We start from the raw sequence: 22,929 nt of genomic DNA, 5'->3' as shown, positions 1-22,929 counted from the left end.
GTCGTCTTTGGCTTGGGGACACTTGACATTTGACTTGACATTTGATATTCAACAGTGCTTTGATCTGCCTGCATTGACACTATTCTTTAAGAGCTGCTGTGCAGCCAAATAATGTACCAGCTATCAATGTAAAGCTGCTTTGACACAATCTACATTGTAAAAAGCGCTATATAAATAAAGGTGACTTGACTTGACTTGATAATATATAGCAATAGAGACTCAAACATGTAAGGTCACGTAGTCATTTTTAAAGAGTTATCTATTGATTCTACAGCTTATTTATATTACATATGATCTGTATATATTAATATTCATTTAAACTAAATGCTTAATAATAACTGTTAAACTAAAATTGCTTGTGTGTAATGGGTTAGTAATAATATAGATAATATAATAATATAATATAAAATAATTCTAATTATCATTAAAGCCAGACAATTTCATCTTTAAATATTTGTTTTTACTATATAGTGACCTTTAATTTGGAGGAAGTGAAACTGGGGGCGTGACTTTATTGCGTTGGATGTGTCAGTATCACTTTGCTCACATCTGATTGGTCCAATTTCAGTTTGAGATATCTTATCCAGAACATAACGGAGCCACAGAGCAGGTTAGCTGTGGAGCGTAAGTTACTATGGTGATGAACACCGCTAAAAGCCAAGTCACTTTCATGGTACCTAAAACCCAGGATTGGTGCAAACTAATCTGAAACTTACCTGGCTAGCCAGTGAATCCGGCTTCATAGTACAGGCTATGTACTATTCTGGGTTAGAGATCGCAAACCCAAACTCGACCAATCAGCTGTGAGTAAAGTGACATGTATCTGATGCAATAAAGCCACTCCTCCTGTATCTCTCGCTCCAAATTAAACCAGTTTATAGTGAAAACATTTTAGAGACAAAATTTCTCAACATTTGCTGTTAATTATTCATTATATTTATATTAAATAAATTAAAATTATGAATAATTCATGACATATTCATATAATTAGGCTGATTATATTAATTGACAATATTAAACTTTGCTTTTAAATTAAAATAAATGTAATACATGCATAATATTTAAAGCTTTTAAACAGATTAAGCTTACATGTATTCTTTTGAGCTCTTTGTGAAACTATATTAATTATTTGGTCTATTTGTTTGATTCACATGCATTGATATAGTCAGATATTTTCTTTCAGCTGCCTTCTCAAACTTTCGCTGCAGCAGCAGTGTTTATTCCTGCTTTGTAAATGCGTTTTATTTCATATTTTTCATAACGATCTCTTAATCTTCGGAAGCGACATGAATTGCGCGGCTCTCTCGTGAGAAGTGAATCAAACTGACGTTCTCCTTGTTCCGTGTGATTGGCTGTTTGCCGCACGTGTCAGACTTTCAGGTGCACGGGCTTTGCAAATTCTGGATTAAACCTGAGTTGACAGAGAAAGTTTATACTGAGCGTTGTGCAACAGTTGAACCTGATCTAAACCAGGTTGGATTTATCTGGATTTGTCAACTGCAAACCTACTCTGAAACTCAGAGTTTGTTCAACTAGCTTCATGCAACAGGCCACAGATCTTCATTGGAAAGTGTGTGTCTCCTCTTCTTTGCTGCCATCTTGTTACTCTTAACTGGGTTAAGAGACCTCTCCAGCTCTCCTAAATAATTTAGGAGCTAAGACCTAGTCTTGACACTTAGGAACCTTTATGAATCACACTTATTCTTAAGTCTAAGAATAAGAGTAAAATTACGTCATTCTTAGAATTTTGACACACTTAAGACTAAAATTTTACTCTGAGCGGCTTTATACATACGGGCCCAGGTGTTAAAATGGAGAACAAAAACCTTGGGAGAAACCAGGCTCAGTCGGGGGGCCAGTTCTCCTCTGGCCAACAGCGAACAGTGCATGATTATGATCCAGGCAGCTTTCATAAGTCCGATTGGGATCGCAACAGTCAAAGTATTTATTCCAGTTCCATCTAGTTGAGGATCGTATTCATCACGCCGGTATGGGACGGTTTGTTGAGGATCTGTGCCACTGGCTGTCGTGTCGGTGAGGACTTCACAGGGGATGATCTAGTTGGCACAATCTCTGCTGACACTTCAGAGCTGTGTTGTCGTCGTGTCTAGGCGCACGTCCTCAATCTCACCTGGATACGGCCCGGATCCGGCTGACTAGGGTAAACCTCAGGATAAACAGAGAGACTAATATTAGCGTAGATGCCATTCTTATTCTGATGTAACGAGTACATCTGGTATTATAGGAAGTGTTCCCGGTTCTGGCTGACCTAATTTATGCAGCCTAACAATCCTTTAACGGATTTGAAAATATCAGTTGATAATGTGTTATGTGTATGCCAGGGTAAAGAGATGCGTTTTTAGTCTAGCTGTAGTTAGAAGCATAGTTTTCCTTATCTTGAGCAAAATAAGCAAGCTGACATTAAGTACAATGTATATCTCTTATTTTGAATATATACAAATGTCATTTACATATTTTAGTTTGTCAAGAGATTTAAAGCACCGTTTTTGAAGAGTGCAGATGTTCGTACGTGCTCTGGTATGTAAGAATAAGCCTATGATTGAATCTGTAAATAAAGCAAAATAACTGAGAAAAATGAGAATTAGTCCTCAGATGCCATGTCTGTAATTTATAGCAAAAAATCTAGCAATAATTCAGTCTCAAACGGATTCAAAGAAGTTATTACTCACCACCTGCGTGACATCATTCACCAACGTGGCTGAACGACATGTTTGCGACAATATGGTTTTGGGAAACAGTTGTGACTAGCTAGTTAATATGTTCAACGATGGCTCATACTATGGTAGCGTAGCAGCGAGTTACGTCGTTGTATGGGAAACACACCCCAGATAGTAGTTGGGCACCCATTTAGTTGGGCTTTTGGTTTTTGTTAAGTTGTTTATTTTTGCCATTGTTTTCAGAAAACATTTCTGTATTGTTACAGCAGATCAACATGTCTGTTGCAGTAGTCAGAACACTGCATTAAAGTGGTTTAAACAACTGCTTTTTCTGTAATTGCTGATTTATGGAATTGAAGCTTTGTTGAAAAGTATGAAGCTCAGCTGATTGCAAGTGATAAAGATCATTTGTAACACCATTGTTGCATTTCAGATGCTGAATATTGATGTCTGTGAGTGTACAAAAAACACTGTCGTTGTTTTTCTGTTTAAAACAGGTTTTGTTCCATTTATACACCGTTTGTACAGACATCAACATTCAGCACAATAAAACATAATGGTGACATGCTTCATGCCAGCATACAAAACACATTCATGGCTCCCAGCATGCACTGCAGCATAAATAAATTATGCAGATTAATTTTTTGATTGTCACCATTGTTGAGGTTTGTATGATGAGTGCTGATGTCTAAATTTGTCTCAGCATCTTAACTTTCAAATAGCTTTAGACAATCTTACACAAATCACTTCAGTGTTACAAATGATGTTTATCAAATTGGTTGACTACTTCTCAAAAAATAAATAAATAAATGCTTCAAGTCCAAAAGTAAGCAAGACTGCAGAAAAAGCAGTTGTTTAAGCCGCTTTTATGCAGTCTTTTGACAATTACAGCAGCCATGTTAGTTATCAATGCAGAAACGCTTTCTGAAAACACCTCAATTGCTGAAGAAAAAAAAAGCTAACAAAAGTCAAGGGTCAAGAGCCCAACTAAAGCAAACACTAATCTCCATGATGGTGACCCCAAACAAAACATTTTCAACCAAATATCAACATTGAAACCCCTGTTAATCTCAACTGCTGTAGTCGTCTGACAGAAATAAAGTCTATCAGGGCCGGTATTTATCAAGTTTCTCAAAGTGCCATTTTAGTCTGAAGTGCTGAGAATTCATGAAATTTACTCCTACTTTTAAACTTAAGTATAAAAGCAAGTTATTAAATTTCTTAAAGCTAAGAATCGCTCTTACACTCCCAGTTATTTAAGACAGCTCGAGAGGTCTCTCAAATGGTTAGGAGTTGCCAGTAGGGGCTTGTGATGGCACTGAGGAGACAGAGACATGCGTGAATCTTTCAGGGGAGCAAGAATGTTTTTGAAATGTTTAACGATGAGCAGTTAATCAAATGGTATCGTTTGGACAGAGCAGGCATCATCTTTGTCAGCGCTGGTTAATGTTGGAGTGAACTGTTTGACTAATTCAGCAAGCAGTAGCGCTTCTTCCTCCCGCCAGTTCAGATTTCTTTGGAATCCATGGTGGCTGATTATATCATAAAATCTAAGTTAGTTAACAGCACACTGGTTTAAAATTTGCAATTAAGACATGGTGGAAAACATGTTTATCTTTCATTTCCAATGTGTATATCATTATATATTCTCTTGAAAATTCTTCATTGTCAAATGTGTGTTGAATGTAAACTCCTCTTAGGAATTTCACCATTCAATGTGAATTTATCTGAGAAAATCTATTCAGTGATTGGTCCATGCCTGTGTCGTCATCCAAAATCCCGTTTGTGGCACAGCAAAGTGACGAGAATCATTTCTAAGACTGACACTTAAGATTTAGTCCTACACTTCACTTAAATTACGACTGAGATAACTAACTTTTAAGTGCAGCTTTAAGCCAAGAAGTTTTTTACTCTTAAGTAAATTCTTAGCAGTGTTCTTGTGAGTAATTCTCAGAGGCTTTATAAATACGGGCCCTGGTTAGTAATAAGTGAAGCTGGTAATACTGTTTGTGGAGTTTTTTAATCCTCCTCTGCTGAGATCTTCAGAGATTTTTTTTTTAATCTTCAGTTGATTTTATTTAAGCCTGTGACTGAAGAAATTTGTAGTTTGTGTCCTTATTTCTCCTTGTTTTAGTGCATGTTCAGAGCAGGTGTTTGAATGATTGAAAGAATGTTGAATTGTTAATCAAAATTTAGTGGAAAGAACGTTTAAGGCACATCATACCTTTCAAAACACATTCCTCTAACATCAAGAAAACTTGAAGAAAAAAAAAAAAATTACATTCCCAGAACCAACACTGAATTTTTGGAGAACGTTCTTATAACAAAAATCTGTTCGCTGGGAATCTGCAATCATGTTCAGTATTTGAGATAAACAATTTCACTGTAAATGTACAGCAATTTTTAATGAAGTTCAATCTGTCTTTATTACTCTCTTTGACAGGACTCCTCATCTATAATGAGGAGTGAAATTAGATCAAGAAAATTCTACAGATCGATACTGAGTTGGCAATCAGATTATCCAGTGAATAATGATGTGTAACTGGGCTGCATTCTATATGAGGTGACCTGGTTGTTGTTTTTAAAGGGAGTGAAGTGTGGAATGTTTCTGTTCTAGCTTTCTCCAATCCCAATTTAATATGTAGACAAACAGTGACAAACAATATGTGAGAGAGGACCATTTAGCTAAGAGTGTTTGACTGTTCCTTTGTCTCAGACATTAAAAACCTATTTGTGCTGCCTGTTACATGCTGCACTCAGCAGAAAACATGGTACTATCAGTGGCGTGGGAATGGGGTGGTGGGGAGCTGGTGTAGTAAAGTGCCCTCGTCATAGTGCCCTTTCAGTCATTAAAATCAATCAGATTGTATGAAAAACAGAGATATTTAAAGTGCCCCTATTATGCTTTTTTGAATATTGTCTTTCATGCAGTGTGTAATATTGCTGTTTGTGAATGTAAAAGGCAGTGGTGGACAAAGTACACAAATCAAGAACTTGAGTAAAAGTACAGATACATATCATAAAATATTACTCAAGTGAAAGTATTTAGTGCTCCTTTTCAATTTTACTTGAGTGAAAGTACAAAAGTACTTGATTTTTAATGTACTCAAGAAAAAAAGTACTGACTGATGAATGTTTATTTTGTCATTTTATGTAGGCCACTTATATAATTTAATTTAATTTTATTATATATTTTATATAATCCTTTTGCTCAAAATAATTATGAATGATTATGAATTGTCAAATAGCCAGCACTAGTCAGTATGGATGGAAGATTAGTGGATGCAAATACATAATATGTAATGTGTGTTGACAAACAATATAAAAACAGAGGAAACATATAAGGCTAAATACGTAACATTTTAAAAAAATACTATACTATACGGACTGCAGCTTTAATGTTGTGTTTTTTTTGTTTGTTTTTTTGCCTTTGACTTTTTAGATTAGTTTCTTTTGGCTAGTGGCTACTATAACTGTTTATAAAACACATTTGTTGTGGCAAAGGAAGCCAAAGTTAAAAGAGACCACACTGAAAAAAATGATACTTTGGACCAACCTAAAAAAAATTACTGTAATTTGTTTGTTAATTTGTTCATTTTCTTGAAACTTTAAAATTTAATATCAATCAAAATAGTTCTTCTGTCTAAGAACATCACACAAGTTACATTCACACAAAGTTAAAATATTGTTTGTTAGAGACCATGAATCTTTTTTTTTTTTTTTTTTACTTTGGTACAAATTAAATTTTTATTTTGGAAAAACCAAATTTTTGCTGTTAAGTCCAAATATAGCTTTTGAATAAACTAATCAAAAACAAAAATTTTGTTAAAGGCAATTTTATTTACTCATTTCAAGTAAAATTTCCAATGTACAGTGCAGTTGGATTAATAGTATTGTTTGTCTGTATGTACAATGTAGGTGTCAGTCTTAAGCAAAAAAAAAAAAAAAAAAAGTCTGTGTCCAGAGCGTAAGCACAAGCACTACTCTTCAGCACAGTGGTAACCACAAAATTCAGTAACAGAAACAACTCTAAATCTCCAACATAACTGAACATCAAACATTAACATGAACTACCAACATCTTCCCCTTTACTGAAAAACACAAAAAATAACAATCCATAAATTTACTCTTTTGAGAAACACAGCCCTGGGCAGTGGATCTGTAGTTCCCAGCATGCTTTGCAAGGGACTGCATTAGGAGAGAAAATTTAGGGATTAAAGGGAGTTCACCCAAAAAGTGAAAACTATCTTCTTTCAGACACAATCGGAGATATGTTTAAAAATATCCTTAGTCCTCCAAGGTTTAAAATGGTTGTGAATGACTGCCCAAATTCTGAACACAAAAAAATGCATCCATCCATAAAAAAATAAATCCATACGACTCCAGGGGGTTAATAAAGGCCTTCTGAAGTGAATCGATGCATTTGTGTAAGACAGGTATTCTTATTTAAAACTTTATAAAGTAAAATAATGATCTTTCGGCATGACAGCCATACACATTCAAGTCCAAAAAGCACTAACTTCCGCAACGTACTACACAATGCCATAACGTACTATACGTTGTACGTCATGGCGTATTGTAGAACGTCATGTAGAATGTTCATTTGGACATTTAGAGGAGTTTCTGTTATTGAATTTTGTGGTTACCATTGTGGTGAAGAGTAGCACTGTCAATTGTGATTTTCACTTTGATGCAATTTAATGTCTAATAAAACTAAATCACAATTTCTTGTTGAAGTAAAATGTGTAGATCCGTAAGGAGCAGGAGCACATGTGTTGAATATGTCCATCCTGAGCTTTAATGCAAATTGTATGTTGGGTCAATGTAACTCAGTTAAATTAAAACAGCTTTTTGTTTTATGTTGTATCAAACTGAATGAGTTAAATTACAACAACAAAATTAGAATCTGTAAGTAGAATCAGGTAGAAATACCTCCTTAAAACAACAATTGCACATGTTCACTTTTTACAGTGCAGGTGATGATGGCTACTTACATAATCACAAAATAGCAGATCCATTGATCTCATTTGGACTCTAGTAACTGCTTGTAACTGTGTTGTCAGCAATACATTAAATTTGCGCTACCAGCCCTGTAAAACTAAACACGAGACCCAGCAGTGTTATGGCAAGTTTTTGCTTATGTGAGTGACCTCTTCTTTTTGTTAATACATAATTACAAAACATACAATTCCAGTTAAATTTTAAAATTTTCACAAGCTGCATTAACACGAAAGTTATTTACAAGCACAAATTTTCCACAACATTATTATTTTTGAAATAACTGTAATTAAGTTTTTTACATTGTAAGAGGGAGACTTCAGATATAAAACTGCCGACTGGTTGGATAATGCTTACTCTTTGATCCAATCATACGATTTCCTATTAAGACAGTAAATGGAATCCCAATATGACAACATGGCTTCACTGTTATGATGTGATTAGCTATTCAGTTCTTTATTATTGGTCAGTGGACAGTAGAAAACACCCATGATGGGGTTTACATTGTAGGAGTAATAGTGTCAGTAAACATGCTATGCTGCATGTCATTCACCCTTAAAATATGAAACCAAGCACTATTATAACCTTATATGTGAAGCCACGGCAGGTCATTTTGTTCAATAGTGTGACTCATCTTTTGTGAAGATAAGCTAAGTGCTCCATCAGATACAGAATCTGAGTATGAGGTCATACTATTCCATTACACCATGAGCACCACTCTATAGTGCTTACGTGCGTGCACACACACACACACACACACACACAAACACAATCTATCATCTATGTCTCATCATAGATTTCTGTTTTCTGACTGTTTTTCCCTTTTTTTTTCAGAAAAAAATAGCAATTTATAATGAAACAATATCACACAAGCAAGAAAGAGTACTATATTTCTGAACATCAGAACAACTCTGAAGTCACAGTGACACTGGCTGTAATCGAAATTGCCCCCTATCCCCTTATAATATATATCCACACAATATTTACATCAGTGTCTGAATTTAATTACTCATTTTCATTCACTTTTTTATGCAGTGGACTATATGACAAACACCATTATGGTGATTAGTTTTTCCGTTAGTTGGACCCTTGACCTTTCTTAAGTTGACTCTCTTTCAACATTTATAATAATGTTTTATTAAAGGCATCTGTATATTGCTGCAGAAAAAAAAAAAAAAATTGAAAGAAGAAACAGACCATCTGAAGCTAAAAGTTTGTGACATTTAAGAGTATCTTAAAATTGTTTATTCATAGTGTTTCTGTATTTTACACAGAGATTGAAACAATACTGAATAGCAAACAAAACTGTTATAAAAATCTCTGTACTGTATCAGGATTATAATGAAAACAGAAAATATCTCAATGACATTACATCTTTTGAGCAAGAATTTTGAACTGAGTGTTGTGACATTTAGACATCAACACTCATCATACAAACCTCAACAATGGTGACAATCAACAAAATATTCAGATATACAGATCAGAACAATCACATAAGCTGCTGAAGTCACAACAAAAACAACAGCAAAGATAAAAGCCAATAGTAAGAATTAAAGAAAGTATTAGAACAATTCAGCTGCATAATTTATTCATGTCACAATGCATGCTGGGAGTTTTTTTTTTTTTTACTATGCTGGCTTCCAGCATGCTATGTGGCATGAAACTTTTTGTTGATTATCACCATTGTTGAGATTTATATGTTGATTGTTGACATCTGTGTGTGTAAAATCTCAAGTTTCTTCTTTTTTTTTTTTTTTTTTTATGTACATGATGTTAAAATTCCCCATCATAACTGATTGCAACAACATTGCTGGATCTCATGCTGTAGTACCACAGAGTTGGTAACAAAAAATTTAAATGTGTTAATAGCACAGCATACTAACAATCAATTAGATTTCAGATGAGACCAGCAAATATGAAATGATCATCACTTCATGTTGATTATATCACCGTCAATAGTTAACCAACTTTATAAGATCTCATTTTGTTTCAGCTTTCTTTGCAACTGTGAATGTTTTTTGAAAATGCATTATTTCAGCAGCCAAAAAATAAAAAGTCAAGGATCAAAAGCCTAAATAAAGCAAACACTGAAATGAAAAAAAAAAAAAACATTAGAGCTAAACCTCCATTAATATAGCAGTAGAATACAGTTGTCAGTCAGTCCTATATTTGAGTCCTTAATATGGTTACGTTCACACACAGTTCGGTTATTTAGGGGGGTCACAATGCATTATACCATATATAACCAAACTCACACTGGTAAATTTTCAGGGCTCACAACCGCATTGACAGAAAACATGCACTGTGTGAACAGAACCGGACTGGACATCTAGTTGTCTCTCATATCATACAATGTGAGAGAGCCGAGCGGGACATTTCGAGACTCATAACTATAAGTAATTGTGGCTGTCAGTCCCAAAACCTGACAGTGTGAATGTAACGGTGGTTCCTCTGCGTTGTACTATTTTTCTTTGTGTAAACTGATGAGAGCAGCTCCGGTGGAGAACAGTGACTGGATCTAAAACCTTCAGATGATATGCAGCTCATATTGCAACTACATTATATATTATATTAGGTTTTGTTTTATGTAGTTATTTGTACATGACCTTGTATTTTACAGCAGTTGATTCTGAGAGAGAGAGTCCATAAAGCTTCATGTACATTGACATGCCAGCTCAGACACCAGGATTACTTGCACACAACAGAGTAAATATTGTGGGTGGAGGCTTCTGAACAATAATAGCAGCAGGATGAATGAGTGCAAGGAAGATTTGGAGCATAAAAACAATCTACCCTTTAAAGATGAAAAACAGGGACATGTCTTAAAGGCAGGACATTTGCTCTCCTAGCCCAACTGTCCACAAAGGAGAGAGGATGAGGACAGCTGGATAATGGACAGTGAGGAGGAGAGAAGAAAATAATGGAAAGGGAAAGAGCAGTACAATACTGTTTTAAGGTCACAGCTAAAAGTATTGGTAAACAAACCTGCCATAAGTTTGTTGTTTACCCAAAAATGAAAATTCTGCCATAATTTACTCACCCTCATGCCGTTCCTAATCCATAAGAAGTGGTTTGGGTTAGGAATAGGTTGGGGTCAGGTTAAGTGTTAAAAAGCATCTACAGCAGTGGTCTCAAACTGCTGGCCCGTGGCCCGTGGCCCGTGGCCCGTGGCCCGTGGCCCGTGGCCCGTGGGCCATTTACAAAAACTAATACTGTATGTGACAATGATAGAGACACTGCTGTTTACATTTTTTGTTAAGTATGGCAAAAATGTTTTAGTAATGAAATTTGAAGTAAATGAGAAATAATGCAAAGGAAAGTAAATTTTCAGAAATTTTGTGCTTTCTTATGCTTGAATGTTAAAACGGCCCTCCTATGAGGTGTCAATCACAGCAACGGCCCCCAGCCAATTTGAGTTTGAGACCCCTGATCTACAGAAAAGTTCAGTTTTTGTAGTAGTTAAAACTGAAAAACATATACCAACAAATCATGTCATGAAAAAAAAAAGTATATTTAAACCTGTAATTGTAAAATAATAGTTTTTTCTATACACTTTGTCAGTCAATTGATGGCAAAGGTTTTTTATTCTCTTGATCCATGCTCTTGTCATTTCTAGACTGAATTAATGCAATGCTCTTCTAGCCAGTCTTCTAACATGTACAGTCTTCCTGAATTTGCAACTTCTACCAATTATCCAAAACATAACTGGTCTTCATTGAGCCCAAAAGAGCATGTTACTGGATGAATCGCTTTTTTATATTAATCTTTTTTATATTCACTTAAGTAGATTTACATCTACATAAGTGAATAAATTAAAATGTAAATATGTGAGTGAATAATCTTATTTTCAGTGTGTGTTCAAGTTCAAGTTTAATTATACAGTTATACAATTTAAAAATAAATATTCTACTGAAGTATTGTACAGTCAAGAAAAAAATATATAATAATTGGTCCAATCAAACAGAATTAGCAAAGTGTTAAAAGAACATAACATACTGATAAAACATGTATAAAACATACTAATAAAACCTTATACATTTCAAACAACATCAAAGGCTACAGAGAATAAAAATGTCTTCAACATAGATTTAAATATGGCAGTGAGGAAGAGGACAACATGACTTATAATGGAAGTGCATTCCGCAATCTCAAAATGTCCAATCACCATTGGTAGACCATGCAAGCCTTGATATATAGCAAAACATCTATCAGAACCTTAAAGTTATATCTGTAAGTAACTGGAAGCCAAGCTAGGGAAGTGAGAACAGGAGTGATTAGGGCTGCAGGATAATGGTTAAACTGTTAAACTATTAATCATGATTATTCTCATTTGAAATATGGGTAATGTAATAAAGGCCATTTCACATATCGCATCTTCTTTACTAACAGCTCATATTGATTACAATTGTATTGATAAGAGTAAATTGAACACTCCTTACCATTAATACAACTTCTGGTAATGCATGGTTTATGTGAGTGCTTTGTAATTTGTCTTCAAGCAATTCGGTTGCAAATGAGACAAACCACAGATTCAGATCGCTCCACAAATGCAAATTCATACAGACAGACCAGATCTTTGAAATGGCCAAATTCTGCAAACTAAACAAATGAAAGCTATGCAGTTTTCAACTGCTTTACATTATGAAAACTGGTAAAACCTTAAGAAGCTTCTCTCAAAAACTAAAACTTAATTCCAAAAATATTGTAGCAAGGATAGAGGTCGCACGGACCGTGCTTATTCACCTTTATTCATTTCAGACATCTGAGAGAAAGGTAGAGTTACATATCGTCAGCATACCAATAATAAGTAACAATGTACTTCTGGAATATAGAGTCTAGAGGAAACATATAATGATATAATAACAGGGGGCCCAAAATGGAGCCTTGTGGGATGCCTCATGTGATCACTGTTGAGTATGATTTATCAGTTTGCTTGTTAAGTCATGACGTAAGGAACGCCATTTCTGGCTCCAAGCCTCGACTCGTTTCACTTGAGAAAGGCATCTCGACAGCCATTAATGAGCGCTATTTATTCATATTAAAGATTTAACATTTTAAAATTAAACATTTAAAATACTTACAGTCTACACAACAGTCTTCGTACTCACAGCGTCACAGACATTAATATTTTAACGATTTACAAAAGATGAATCACTGTCTGGCCATCTGGGATTTTGGTACGGAGATAAAGATTATGATTATAATTTTTTGATAGTATTACACCACATTGTGTGTGTATATTAGCACCATTTGTTGTTTACTTGTGGTAAGAGATAGTGTTTGGACCCGGAAGCAGTGCCGCGTGATGTCAGACTTAACAACCGTATAATGATCAATACTGACCTTCCAAAAAATTTTGGATAGAAATCACAATTTTGAAATAGGACTGTAATTATTAAAAACAGTAGGATCAAGATGTTTTTTTTTTTTTAGCAAAGGCTGAACCACAGCATGTTTAAAGCTTGCAGGAACCACTCCATTTCTTGGAGAACTGTACATTATCACCAGCATAATGGTAGCAACAGAAGTAAAAACATCTTTAAGAAACTGTGAGGGTATGACATCCATGGGAGAATTAGCAGGTTTTATTAAAGAGACCATATCCAACAAATGAGACAATGGGTCAAAATGAAAAAAACGAGCTGGGAGACAGCATTGATTCAGAGTAAATACCAACCAAGATTTGTATTCTAGTATTCTGAATTTTGTTGAAAAAAAAAATCAAGGAATTTTTGCACATTTCAGGTGTCGCATCTGGATAGCTCACAGAGGGTTCATATTAAAGGTGCAGTATGTAGGATTTCTGTCCACTAGAGATTGCTAGAGGCCTATTTAAAACAAAGGCGTAGCATGATGACGCCAAGTTTGAGCGCGGAATCTTGGGACATGTGGTCTTCACCTCAACGGACTGTGCAAAAGAATAGGGATAGGATTCGGGAAGAAATCATGTTCATGGATGCGATTATTAACGTTATTGTAGTATGAAGCAATTGTATGTATTATGTAGTATGCTCTGGAGCAATTGCGCAACACACGCCTCACGAGCAGCGGAACTTTTATTATGCCACAGTCGCCGGCGCCGCTTCCGCTTTTCCGGTCATGAGTATGAGGTAACACAGCTCTGTTTATCATATTAGATACATCTGAGTGTGTTGAAAATTGTTATAACGTTACTCTGTGCGTTCGCGCGGTGGCTGCTGTGAGACACTTGTTTGAGACACACTGCAGTAAGCTAGATCGATTTTAGAATATCATATTAAATGCTGGATGGCTTGTGTTGATAAATGGCATGCAATTCATTTTAAAACGTATTGTATGATGAAGAAAATTCTGTATTACTGTTACTAAAAATAAAGCTGCATCTGATTATGCTATGTTAGCTACTTGACAAAACTGTGTTTTTCTCTGAGGCATGGTAAAGCATGGTACTCGCAAAAAATCAAGAAAATTAGATTTAAACAATAAGAATAAACGTGTTTAGCTATATAACAACAATTAGTTTTCTGTCTATAAATATATCAAAACACTTGTTCCCTTGTCTATTAAAACGTGTAATATATGAAAGTGTCTTTGGTGTTTCCGTGGTTTCTACAAAATAAAACCGGAAACCTAGGCAGACCGAGGGTTAATGCGGGTATGACGCAATTGACAGGTGACTCCTCACACGTCCCAGAGCCTTGGTTAAAATTGCCATTTTCTCACGGTTTACAAATAGTTGAAAACATTTGGGATATTGTAAGTACTCAAGTGAACAAAATATTTAACACTGGCCTAGTGGTTTTTGCATATTTTACTGCAAAAATGTGTGTGCGCGCGCGTGTGTGTGTGCGTGTGCATCCTTTGTAATGGCACTGCAACATTTTATGACTTGTAAGACATGATTTATTGTGTGCTAAAAACATTAAGCTCTCTTCTGTTGATACACTGTTTGGTAATGTATGTGTTTGTAAACTAATAATGATGCAGACTTTAGTTTGATGGAAGTGGGCTCTTAATCAATGCATAAGTGACAGGATTTGTCTACATGAATCTTGTTCATATTGTTCATGTGTGTGTCTCTATGCAGGCTGGGGAAGGCTGTTTGATGGAGGGTGATGCTTCTTTCACAGCAGCAGTGGCTGAGGCAGAGGTTCTTTGTACTAGGTAGCCTGGCGCTCGGGAGCCTTCTCTTTCTGATGGCCAGAGTTGGCATTTTAGATAGGTACAGTATTGTAGCATTCATTTATAGAGAAACTCAAATCCCATGAATGTGTGTTTATTCAGCAGTAAACCCTTTTGCTCTGTGTACTTTTAGAAATTAAACACTCTTCACATTTGTAATTAATCCATTAACAACATCCCACATTTTTTCAATTGTTCATACACATTTTCACCACATCTCGAATTATGTACTCTGTGATGGAAATCATTTTAAAAAATTAAAAAAAAAAAAAAAAAAAGTCTGACTCCTTATAAACCCCTAAACTAAATATAAATTAAATACACAAACAATATTTTTATATGTTTTCCAAAAATTGCAGCTTGATTTGAAATTACACAATAAAACTATTAGATTTACAAGTGATATTTAACTTAATTTTACTTTGTTTTTAATCACACATCATGTCATCACAAGCATTTTAATTGACACATTTCTCTCTTTGGTAGCCAAATAAAATAAAATAATAAAAATTCTGAGGAAAAATATTGTTAGTGTCAAAATTGTTGATTGTGATTAAAAAAATATATATAAAAAATATATAAAACATGATATAATTTTCACACAATAAATATTGAAATAGTTAATGATTATTTCATTTTTTGTTTAGATTATTATAGTGGTGTATTTAATATGTAATACTATTTTATGATATATTGTTAATTTTTTTTGTTTGTTTATTTTAATGGTATTTAGTTATTGTTTGCTTATTTTATTAGTGCATCCAGTAGTTTGGTGATACTTTAAAAAGTTTTACATATTAAAAAATAAATATTGCTTTTGTGAATCTGAATGGTCTACACTTTTATGGTTTACACTTTTAATTATGTATGGTGCAGGTCATCAGCAACAAATGTGGCCACAAATTCTGCACACGGTCTATTTTGCCATGCTAAAATTAAGCGCTCATTGGCCGCCACCTGTATAGATACTCTAGTAGCGCAATGTTATTTGGTAATGCAAAGATCGACTAACACTAACTAAAGAACAAATTCACTTTTAAGATTGAAAGTCTGGATCAAGTGTATGGTCCTGTCCAGGAAGTAGGCCTAAATGCGACTGCCCCAGGTCAGATCCATACAATCTATGATACCGCTTCGGAGCAGTATTTGAGACTGAACATATCGCATACCATTCCTGATGTTCAGGAACTCACATGCCCTGAAATTGCGCAGTTTTCATGGAAACTTTACAGTACAAGTTAAATTAATTTGAAATTAAAAACAAATTAGTAGTAAAACATAAAGGGCTGGTTTCTCCAGACAGGGCTCAGCATAAGCCAGGAGTAGGCCTTAGTTAAATTAGGACATTTAACTCTTTCCCACCATTGATGGGAATTTCACTGATATATGGTAGGGGGCGGTATTACTTCTGAAAGAGGAGAGAATCTCTATGAAGGTAAAATGATGCCTAAAAGATTTGCATGCGCAGCCTAGGGTATCATTTGTGAAAGTACATAAGATTGCAAGTGTAAATTAAATTTGCATGTGCAAGAGAAGCTTTGTAAAGGTTAAATCGCCTTTCAAGTTTAAGGGGAAAAAAAAGATTTGCAGCATTTTACTGTTTTTGTAAGTGTAATTAATATATTGTGAAAATGCAGCTTCATGCTAACGCAAAATAAATATGATCTGTATTCTTCTGACTTCAATATTACAAACTAATATCATGGCCTGCTGAGGATGATGATGATGATGAGCAGGATACATGCACTGAATACACAGAAATTATCTTTCTTAACACACCAGCTCGAAATTCAGTATGAACACATGGTAGTTAGGCTAATGGTGCACAGCTTATTAAGCAGTTATGCCTTATTTATTTATTTATTTATTTAAACATGTATATGTGCATTGAAAGTACCATTCTGGCAACTAGAACGATGCTGAGCCAAATGATGATAAAGATGTGCTCTGGCGTCTGGCATGTTTATTGAACCAATCAGATAAGAGTAAATCAAGAGCCAGCAAGAGCCTCATTTGATTGGCTACATGAAGAAAAAGAACCCACCTTCCTCCTCGTGCTTGCAAAAGGGGTGGGCGATACTGCAAAATTTTGTATCGATCCGATACCCAGTAAATACAGGGCCAATATCTCTGTCGATACTGATACTTTTTCATTTTAAAGCATGCACTTTACGTGATGGCAGGACAACAAAACACAGCTTTTTTTCCCGAACTAGTACAACAGAAATCCCGCCCTGCAACCAATTTCATTGGCTGAAGTTACAGTGACGGGTAGGTTTAGGGATCAGTGTTTGGTGTAGGCAATCATTACCGTGATTGACATGGCCAATGAAATCTTTAGAATCGGCTCCATGGAGAAATTTCCGCTGAACTCGTTTGGGGGAAAAAATCACACCAAAAGACAACCGAGCAGAGAGGAGTGATGTGTGCATACCTAGCGTGCCACACGAGTCCTGAAAAGTGAAGCCAAAGTATCTCGATCGTCCCCAGGTGGCTGGATGCAGTATAGGTCATGGCCCTCTCCATGTAATGTAATGGGACGTGAGACAAACTAAACAATCAAATTACACGTTAAATATTTTTTGTTTCTGTAATTTTAGGCGGTTTATATCACGCTGATGTTAGTTCAAGTGTTCATTCTCTAAATAAGTTTGGTTTTAGTTATTTGATGCTATAAAAATGTGGGTTTTGACGCTATGATTGACAGCTTCTCTGAGCAAAGTCATCACTGAAGCACCAACGGACTATTTTCTGGATCTTCGGGGGGAGACTGGAGCTTTAACTATAATTTGTAAAGTTCCAGAACTGTTTATTTCAGACCGACATAATGTTTTGTTCTGCAGTAAACTGTAACCGATTCTGCGGGAGTGTGGGCGGGACCTTGATATCGCGGCTTCACTTCGTGCTCACTACTGCACAGACTCGGGCTCCAAGTTCACTATGCGCAGACTCAAAACCCAAGATGTTAGCACCATATTGGCACACTGTCGGTGTCACTTACTACAATGGAAGAGAGTGAAGATGTGACATCCATCTTTTTTTAGTCTATAGTGCATACAAGATGTAAAAGGAGCTGCATCTGAGAAATAGTTCTATAAAGCTTATTTTAAAAATTAAATTTCAATATTAAATAAATAAAATAACTGGTTAAAAAGCACCTTAATATCGATATTTTATGTGAGGATCGATCCTTTTCGATACAATATCAGTATCGAAAGTATCGATGTGAGGCATTTTGCATTTTGTGTGTGCAATTCTTGGATTTGTGTGTACATTTAAAAAAAAAAAAAAAAAAAAACTAAAAAACTAATTACATTTAAAAAAAAACCAGAAAAATGCTACAGTTTTTTTTCTTACACTTGAAAGGCGATTTACACCTTTACAAAGCTTCTCTTGAGCATGCAAATTTAATTTATGCTTGCAATCTTATGTACACTTTCACAAATCTTACCCTGCGCATGCAAATCTTTTAGGCATCATTTTACCTTCATAAAATGTACTTGTCTGTCAAAATAAGTATACTAGAGTGTAATTTTAAGTATATTTCTGAGAAGTACATAAAAAGTAGACAGTATATAGAAGTGTTTCATTCTCTCATCGCAGGCTGCAGTTTATCTGCCCCATTAAGGACAGAATGCCCCCTGCTGGTGTGTCATGGCAGACTCCTTTACATATGTTGTGGCAAAAACAAGCTCATCGTCTCAAGCTGCGCAGGACCAACAGCACAAGGGAGAAACTGCAAATGCATCACCTCATTAAGCAGTTGCCCAGAGCCATCATCATTGGGGTGAGGAAAGGTGGGACACGCGCATTGCTGGAGATGCTCAGTCTTCACCCTGCTGTTGTCAAGGCCTCCCAAGAGGTCCACTTTTTCGACAATGACCAGAACTATGCTCGTGGCATTGACTGGTACCGCGAAAAGATGCCTTTCTCTTTTCCTCATCAAATAACTATTGAGAAGAGTCCTGCATATTTCATCACTGAGGAGGTACCTGAGAGGATTTTTAAGATGAATTCCTCCATTAAGCTTTTGGTGATCGTGCGTGAGCCCACCACCCGCACTGTTTCTGACTACACACAGGTCCTGGAGGGGAAAGTGCGCCAAAACAAAACATATGACAAGTTTGAGGAACTTGTGATTGATACCAACACTTGTGAGGTGAACACAAAGTACAAGGCTGTACGGACAAGCATCTACACCAAGTACCTAGAACACTGGTTAAAGTACTTCCCTGTTGAGCAATTTCATGTAGTTGATGGAGACCGCCTCATTATAGACCCACTGCCAGAACTTAAGCTGGTTGAGCATTTCTTAAACCTTCCCTCAAAGATCAGCCATTACAATCTGTACTTTAACGCAACACGTGGGTTCTTCTGTCTACGATATAACTTCATATTTAACAAGTGCCTAGCGGGCAGTAAGGGACGGATCCATCCGGATGTAAACCCTTCCATCAAGGAAAAACTGCAACGCTTCTTCCACCCATTTAACCAGAAGTTCTATCAAATCACAGGCAGGACATTCAACTGGCCCTGAGGATTACATGAACATCTGCAGCATTAGCAGCATTTTCTGTAATATGCTGGTTTTATTATTATTATTATTTTGCTTTTCTTGCATGGAAATGTGACAAAATGTGTCAAAGAGCACTGCAGTAAAAAAAAAAATATATATATATATATATATATATATGCAAAACAGTTTGGGTTACCACTGACTTCCTTTTGTATGGGGAAAAACAGATACATGCAAAATTTGACAGTTGGTGGCATTAGAGGGATTCAGTTAGAGACTCCAAAATTGCTGTGTTTAATGTTGAGACTGTCCTCTATCTGGGTGCCAAATTTCACAACTTTTTACCATATGCCATAAAGAGCGGAAGAAGAATAAGAAAACTAACAGATACAATAGGTGTCTATTCGCACCTTCGGTGCCTGGCCCCTAATTAGGATTTCTACAGTGTGTGGGTTTGGCTATGATTAATAAAACAAGCATTTTCCCTCCCATTGGCACAGTTATTAAAATATATATCTTATAGGGCTGGGCGATTAACCGAAAAGTAATCGAAACCGAAATTCAGAACCTCTAACCGACGTAATTTTCCCATGTCGGTTATTTCGGTTTTTTAATCCTGTTAATACTTCCCCCTTAAAAACATACTACCATGTGTGTAGCCACCTGACTCTGCCCCGTCCAGTCAGTGGCATGAAAGCAACTTCACTAAACTTTGTCAGTATGTGTTTTAAGGTTTGCCAGTTTGGACAAGCGATTGTAGATGATCGGATGTGTATTATATCGAGCTACCGTGCTCGCGCAGCTGCATTGTGGCACGAACACTGATACAAACAGTAGCTGCGCTGTTAAGAAATGTTACGAACCATAGATGAAATAACTGCTGAAAGTGAGCTATGTCAATCACACTTTCAATAGGAAAAAATATCCCACCTTTAATATTCAATCATATTTACAGTACAAACCTTGTCAGTAAACTAATGAGGGCAAAAAAAAAAAAAAAACAGAAACAAAATAATCGTTCATTAATCGTAATCGAGGTAAAATGTTCAATTAATTGAGGTTTTGATTTTAGGCCATAATCGTCCAGCCCTATTATCTTATGTTATCGCTGTGACATTGGCTCTTTTAGGTTTGTTGAAGACCAGTCAAGCCACTGCGTTCTGAATCAAGAGGTTTGATTGCACATGTTGGAGGTCCAGCTAGAAGAGCATTGCAATAGTCCCGCCTCGAAATAACAAGGGCCTGGATGAGAACTTGTGTTGCATGCTCAGTTAGCAAGGGCCTGATCTTCCTGATGTTGTACAGTGCAAACCTGCATGGATCGTGCTGTAGTAGCAACGTGGTCTTTGAAGGTCAGCTGGTCATCAAAAATTATTCCTGGCCGAACTCTATGGGATTATTGTTGCTGAACCTATAGCAAGTTAGTGAAATTGTGCTGTACTGTGAAGTCACTGGGAAGACAAGAAGCTCTGTCTTTGCTAGGTTGAGTTGCAGGTGATGTTCTTTCATCTATGCCAAGATGTCTGCCAGGCAGGCTTAGATCTGTGCAGCTACTGTGGGATCAGCATAGCAATAATTTTAGAAACCATGTGCCTGTATAATGGGTCCCAGTGATGTTGTGTATATGGAGAAGAGAAGGGGTCCAAGAACTGATTCCTAAGGTGCCCCGGCGACCAGTTAATGTGTTTTGCATGCCTCTCCCCCCAGGCAACTTTGAAAGACCTACCTGTGAGGTAGGATTCAAACCAGCAAAGTGGAGTTCTAGCGATGCCCAGTGATGAGAGGGTGGACAGAAGGATCTGATGATTAACAATGTCAGAAGCTGCAGATAGATATAGCAGAATGAGAACTGATGATTTGGTATCAGCTCTTGAAATTCATAGAGCTTCAGTAACCGACAGCAAGGCAGTCTCAGTTGAGTGGCTACTTTTAACTCCTGATTGGTTGTTCTGTAACAGGAGAAATGATACCTAGTTGAAAATAACTTGTTCAAGTGTTTTTGCTATAAATGGGGGGAGAGAGACAGGTTTCATGCTTGACATAAAAACAAAAAATAGATGTTTTACAATATGATCTGATGTTGGTCCGCCACAGTACTTCTCACTGCTACTACATGTTGGTTTAGAAAATGTTTTGTTTCAAACTGCCTCTGGAATTTTAGAAAATAAAAAGGCAACCACGTCAACCAGGGTGTAGCACCGATTCCTGGGCCCTACGCAAAGACAGTGTGCGGGGGCCCCTTATTATTATAGTATTTTTATTTTATGTCACACTTTTTTAAATAATAGTGTACAGTTATACACAGAGCACTCACTGATAGAAAAACAGTTGTACTATATATCATGTAACACTCTTGTGTTTGAATTGTGCTATAAATAGAGCACCCCAGTAATATTAGACATAAAAATGACAGTTTTGTGTTTTATTAACAGACATTGTGCCTTGTATTCCAAAACATTACAATCTTTCTAAACTATTTAACATTGTAGGTACCTCTACAAGCATGATGAACATAGGATTGATATTATCCTGAGCCATATTTTAGGCTACATGTCTGATATTTATGCTACCATAATATGTGTATAGTTTAAGAATAGCTGCTGAATAGTAAACTTGGTAGAAATAATGACACTTTTGATATTACTCTTTCATGACTGTTACTAAGATGGCCAATTTTTATATATTTTAAATAATTTGTCATTTCTGTAAAATGTTAAAAGTGTGTTGGATTTGTAAACAATAGCTGCCTGGATCTTGTGATGAATTTTGTGAGTGTTTAATATTTTGAATTGTTTTTGATATACATTTTTTTTTTAGTTTATTATATCACACTATCTTAAAATTATATGACCAAGTTTGCTCATATTAATATTTTAATGCAAGATCCACACAAACATGGTTTACATATTGTTTTCCATATTTAGTTTCTCTAATGATTTGTCACACACTTCTCGTGTTACTTCGGTGTTTAGAGTACGATAAGAGCGTTTATTACCGGCTTAGAAACAAGTTGTTTCTCATTATGCAGACTCCGGTTCAGCAAGCATCTATTTACACAACGTAAACAGCGGCATATAGGTCGCCGTCGCCTCGCTTGAAAAATATAGGTTCTCACTTGGTCTCTTTGGAAAGAAATTTATGAGGAATTGTTTTCCCTTACTGTTTACTTTTTTCCTGATCTTAGCTTGAACGGCGGCGGCGGAGCGATTCGAAGATCACCACACTCCGGAGTCCGGCGCATCCGCTCTCCCTCAGCCATTTAGCGCTTTGCAATGTTCCAAGACAACCAATCAAATAATGTGAATTGCGTGCATGCTGTGCTTGTAGGAGGCGCCTACACAGACGTGTGCCAAAGCTTGCGAACAGAGAAATAGCGCAGACACCGTGTATATGCGCAATTGTATAATAATAATTTCAGGATCGTTGAGGGCCCCATGCACTCTGTCACCCTTTTCCCCCCACTTACGACGCCCCTGACGTTAACTATAAACGAGAAGAAGGCGCTTGTGCAGTCAGTTGATGGCGGTCACACTGCTGGGGTAGGTGAAAGAATAAGCAAGGCTTAATTTGACACCC

The 22,929-nt window shown here is 36.2% G+C and overlaps 1 protein-coding gene across 1 annotated transcript in view; it reads left to right on the top strand.

The window, feature by feature from the left end:
* LOC127502594 (heparan sulfate glucosamine 3-O-sulfotransferase 5-like) overlaps nucleotides 1-22,853 on the top strand; it is a 32,753-nt gene extending 9,900 nt beyond the window's left edge. The window contains exons 3-4 of the mRNA XM_051875613.1: nucleotides 14,743-14,877; nucleotides 18,441-22,853. Of these exons, the coding sequence (XP_051731573.1) occupies nucleotides 14,771-14,877; nucleotides 18,441-19,374 (1,041 nt within the window). The 5' untranslated portion in view covers nucleotides 14,743-14,770 and the 3' untranslated portion in view covers nucleotides 19,375-22,853. The remainder of the gene's footprint in view (nucleotides 1-14,742; nucleotides 14,878-18,440) is intronic.
* The last annotated feature ends 76 nt before the right edge of the window (nucleotides 22,854-22,929 follow it).

This window comes from Ctenopharyngodon idella, chromosome 20, assembly GCF_019924925.1.
Source record: "Ctenopharyngodon idella isolate HZGC_01 chromosome 20, HZGC01, whole genome shotgun sequence".
Lineage (NCBI taxonomy): Eukaryota > Metazoa > Chordata > Actinopteri > Cypriniformes > Xenocyprididae > Ctenopharyngodon > Ctenopharyngodon idella.
The sequence above is the reverse complement of the archived record's forward strand: the minus strand, read 5'-3'. Positions and strand labels throughout refer to the sequence as shown.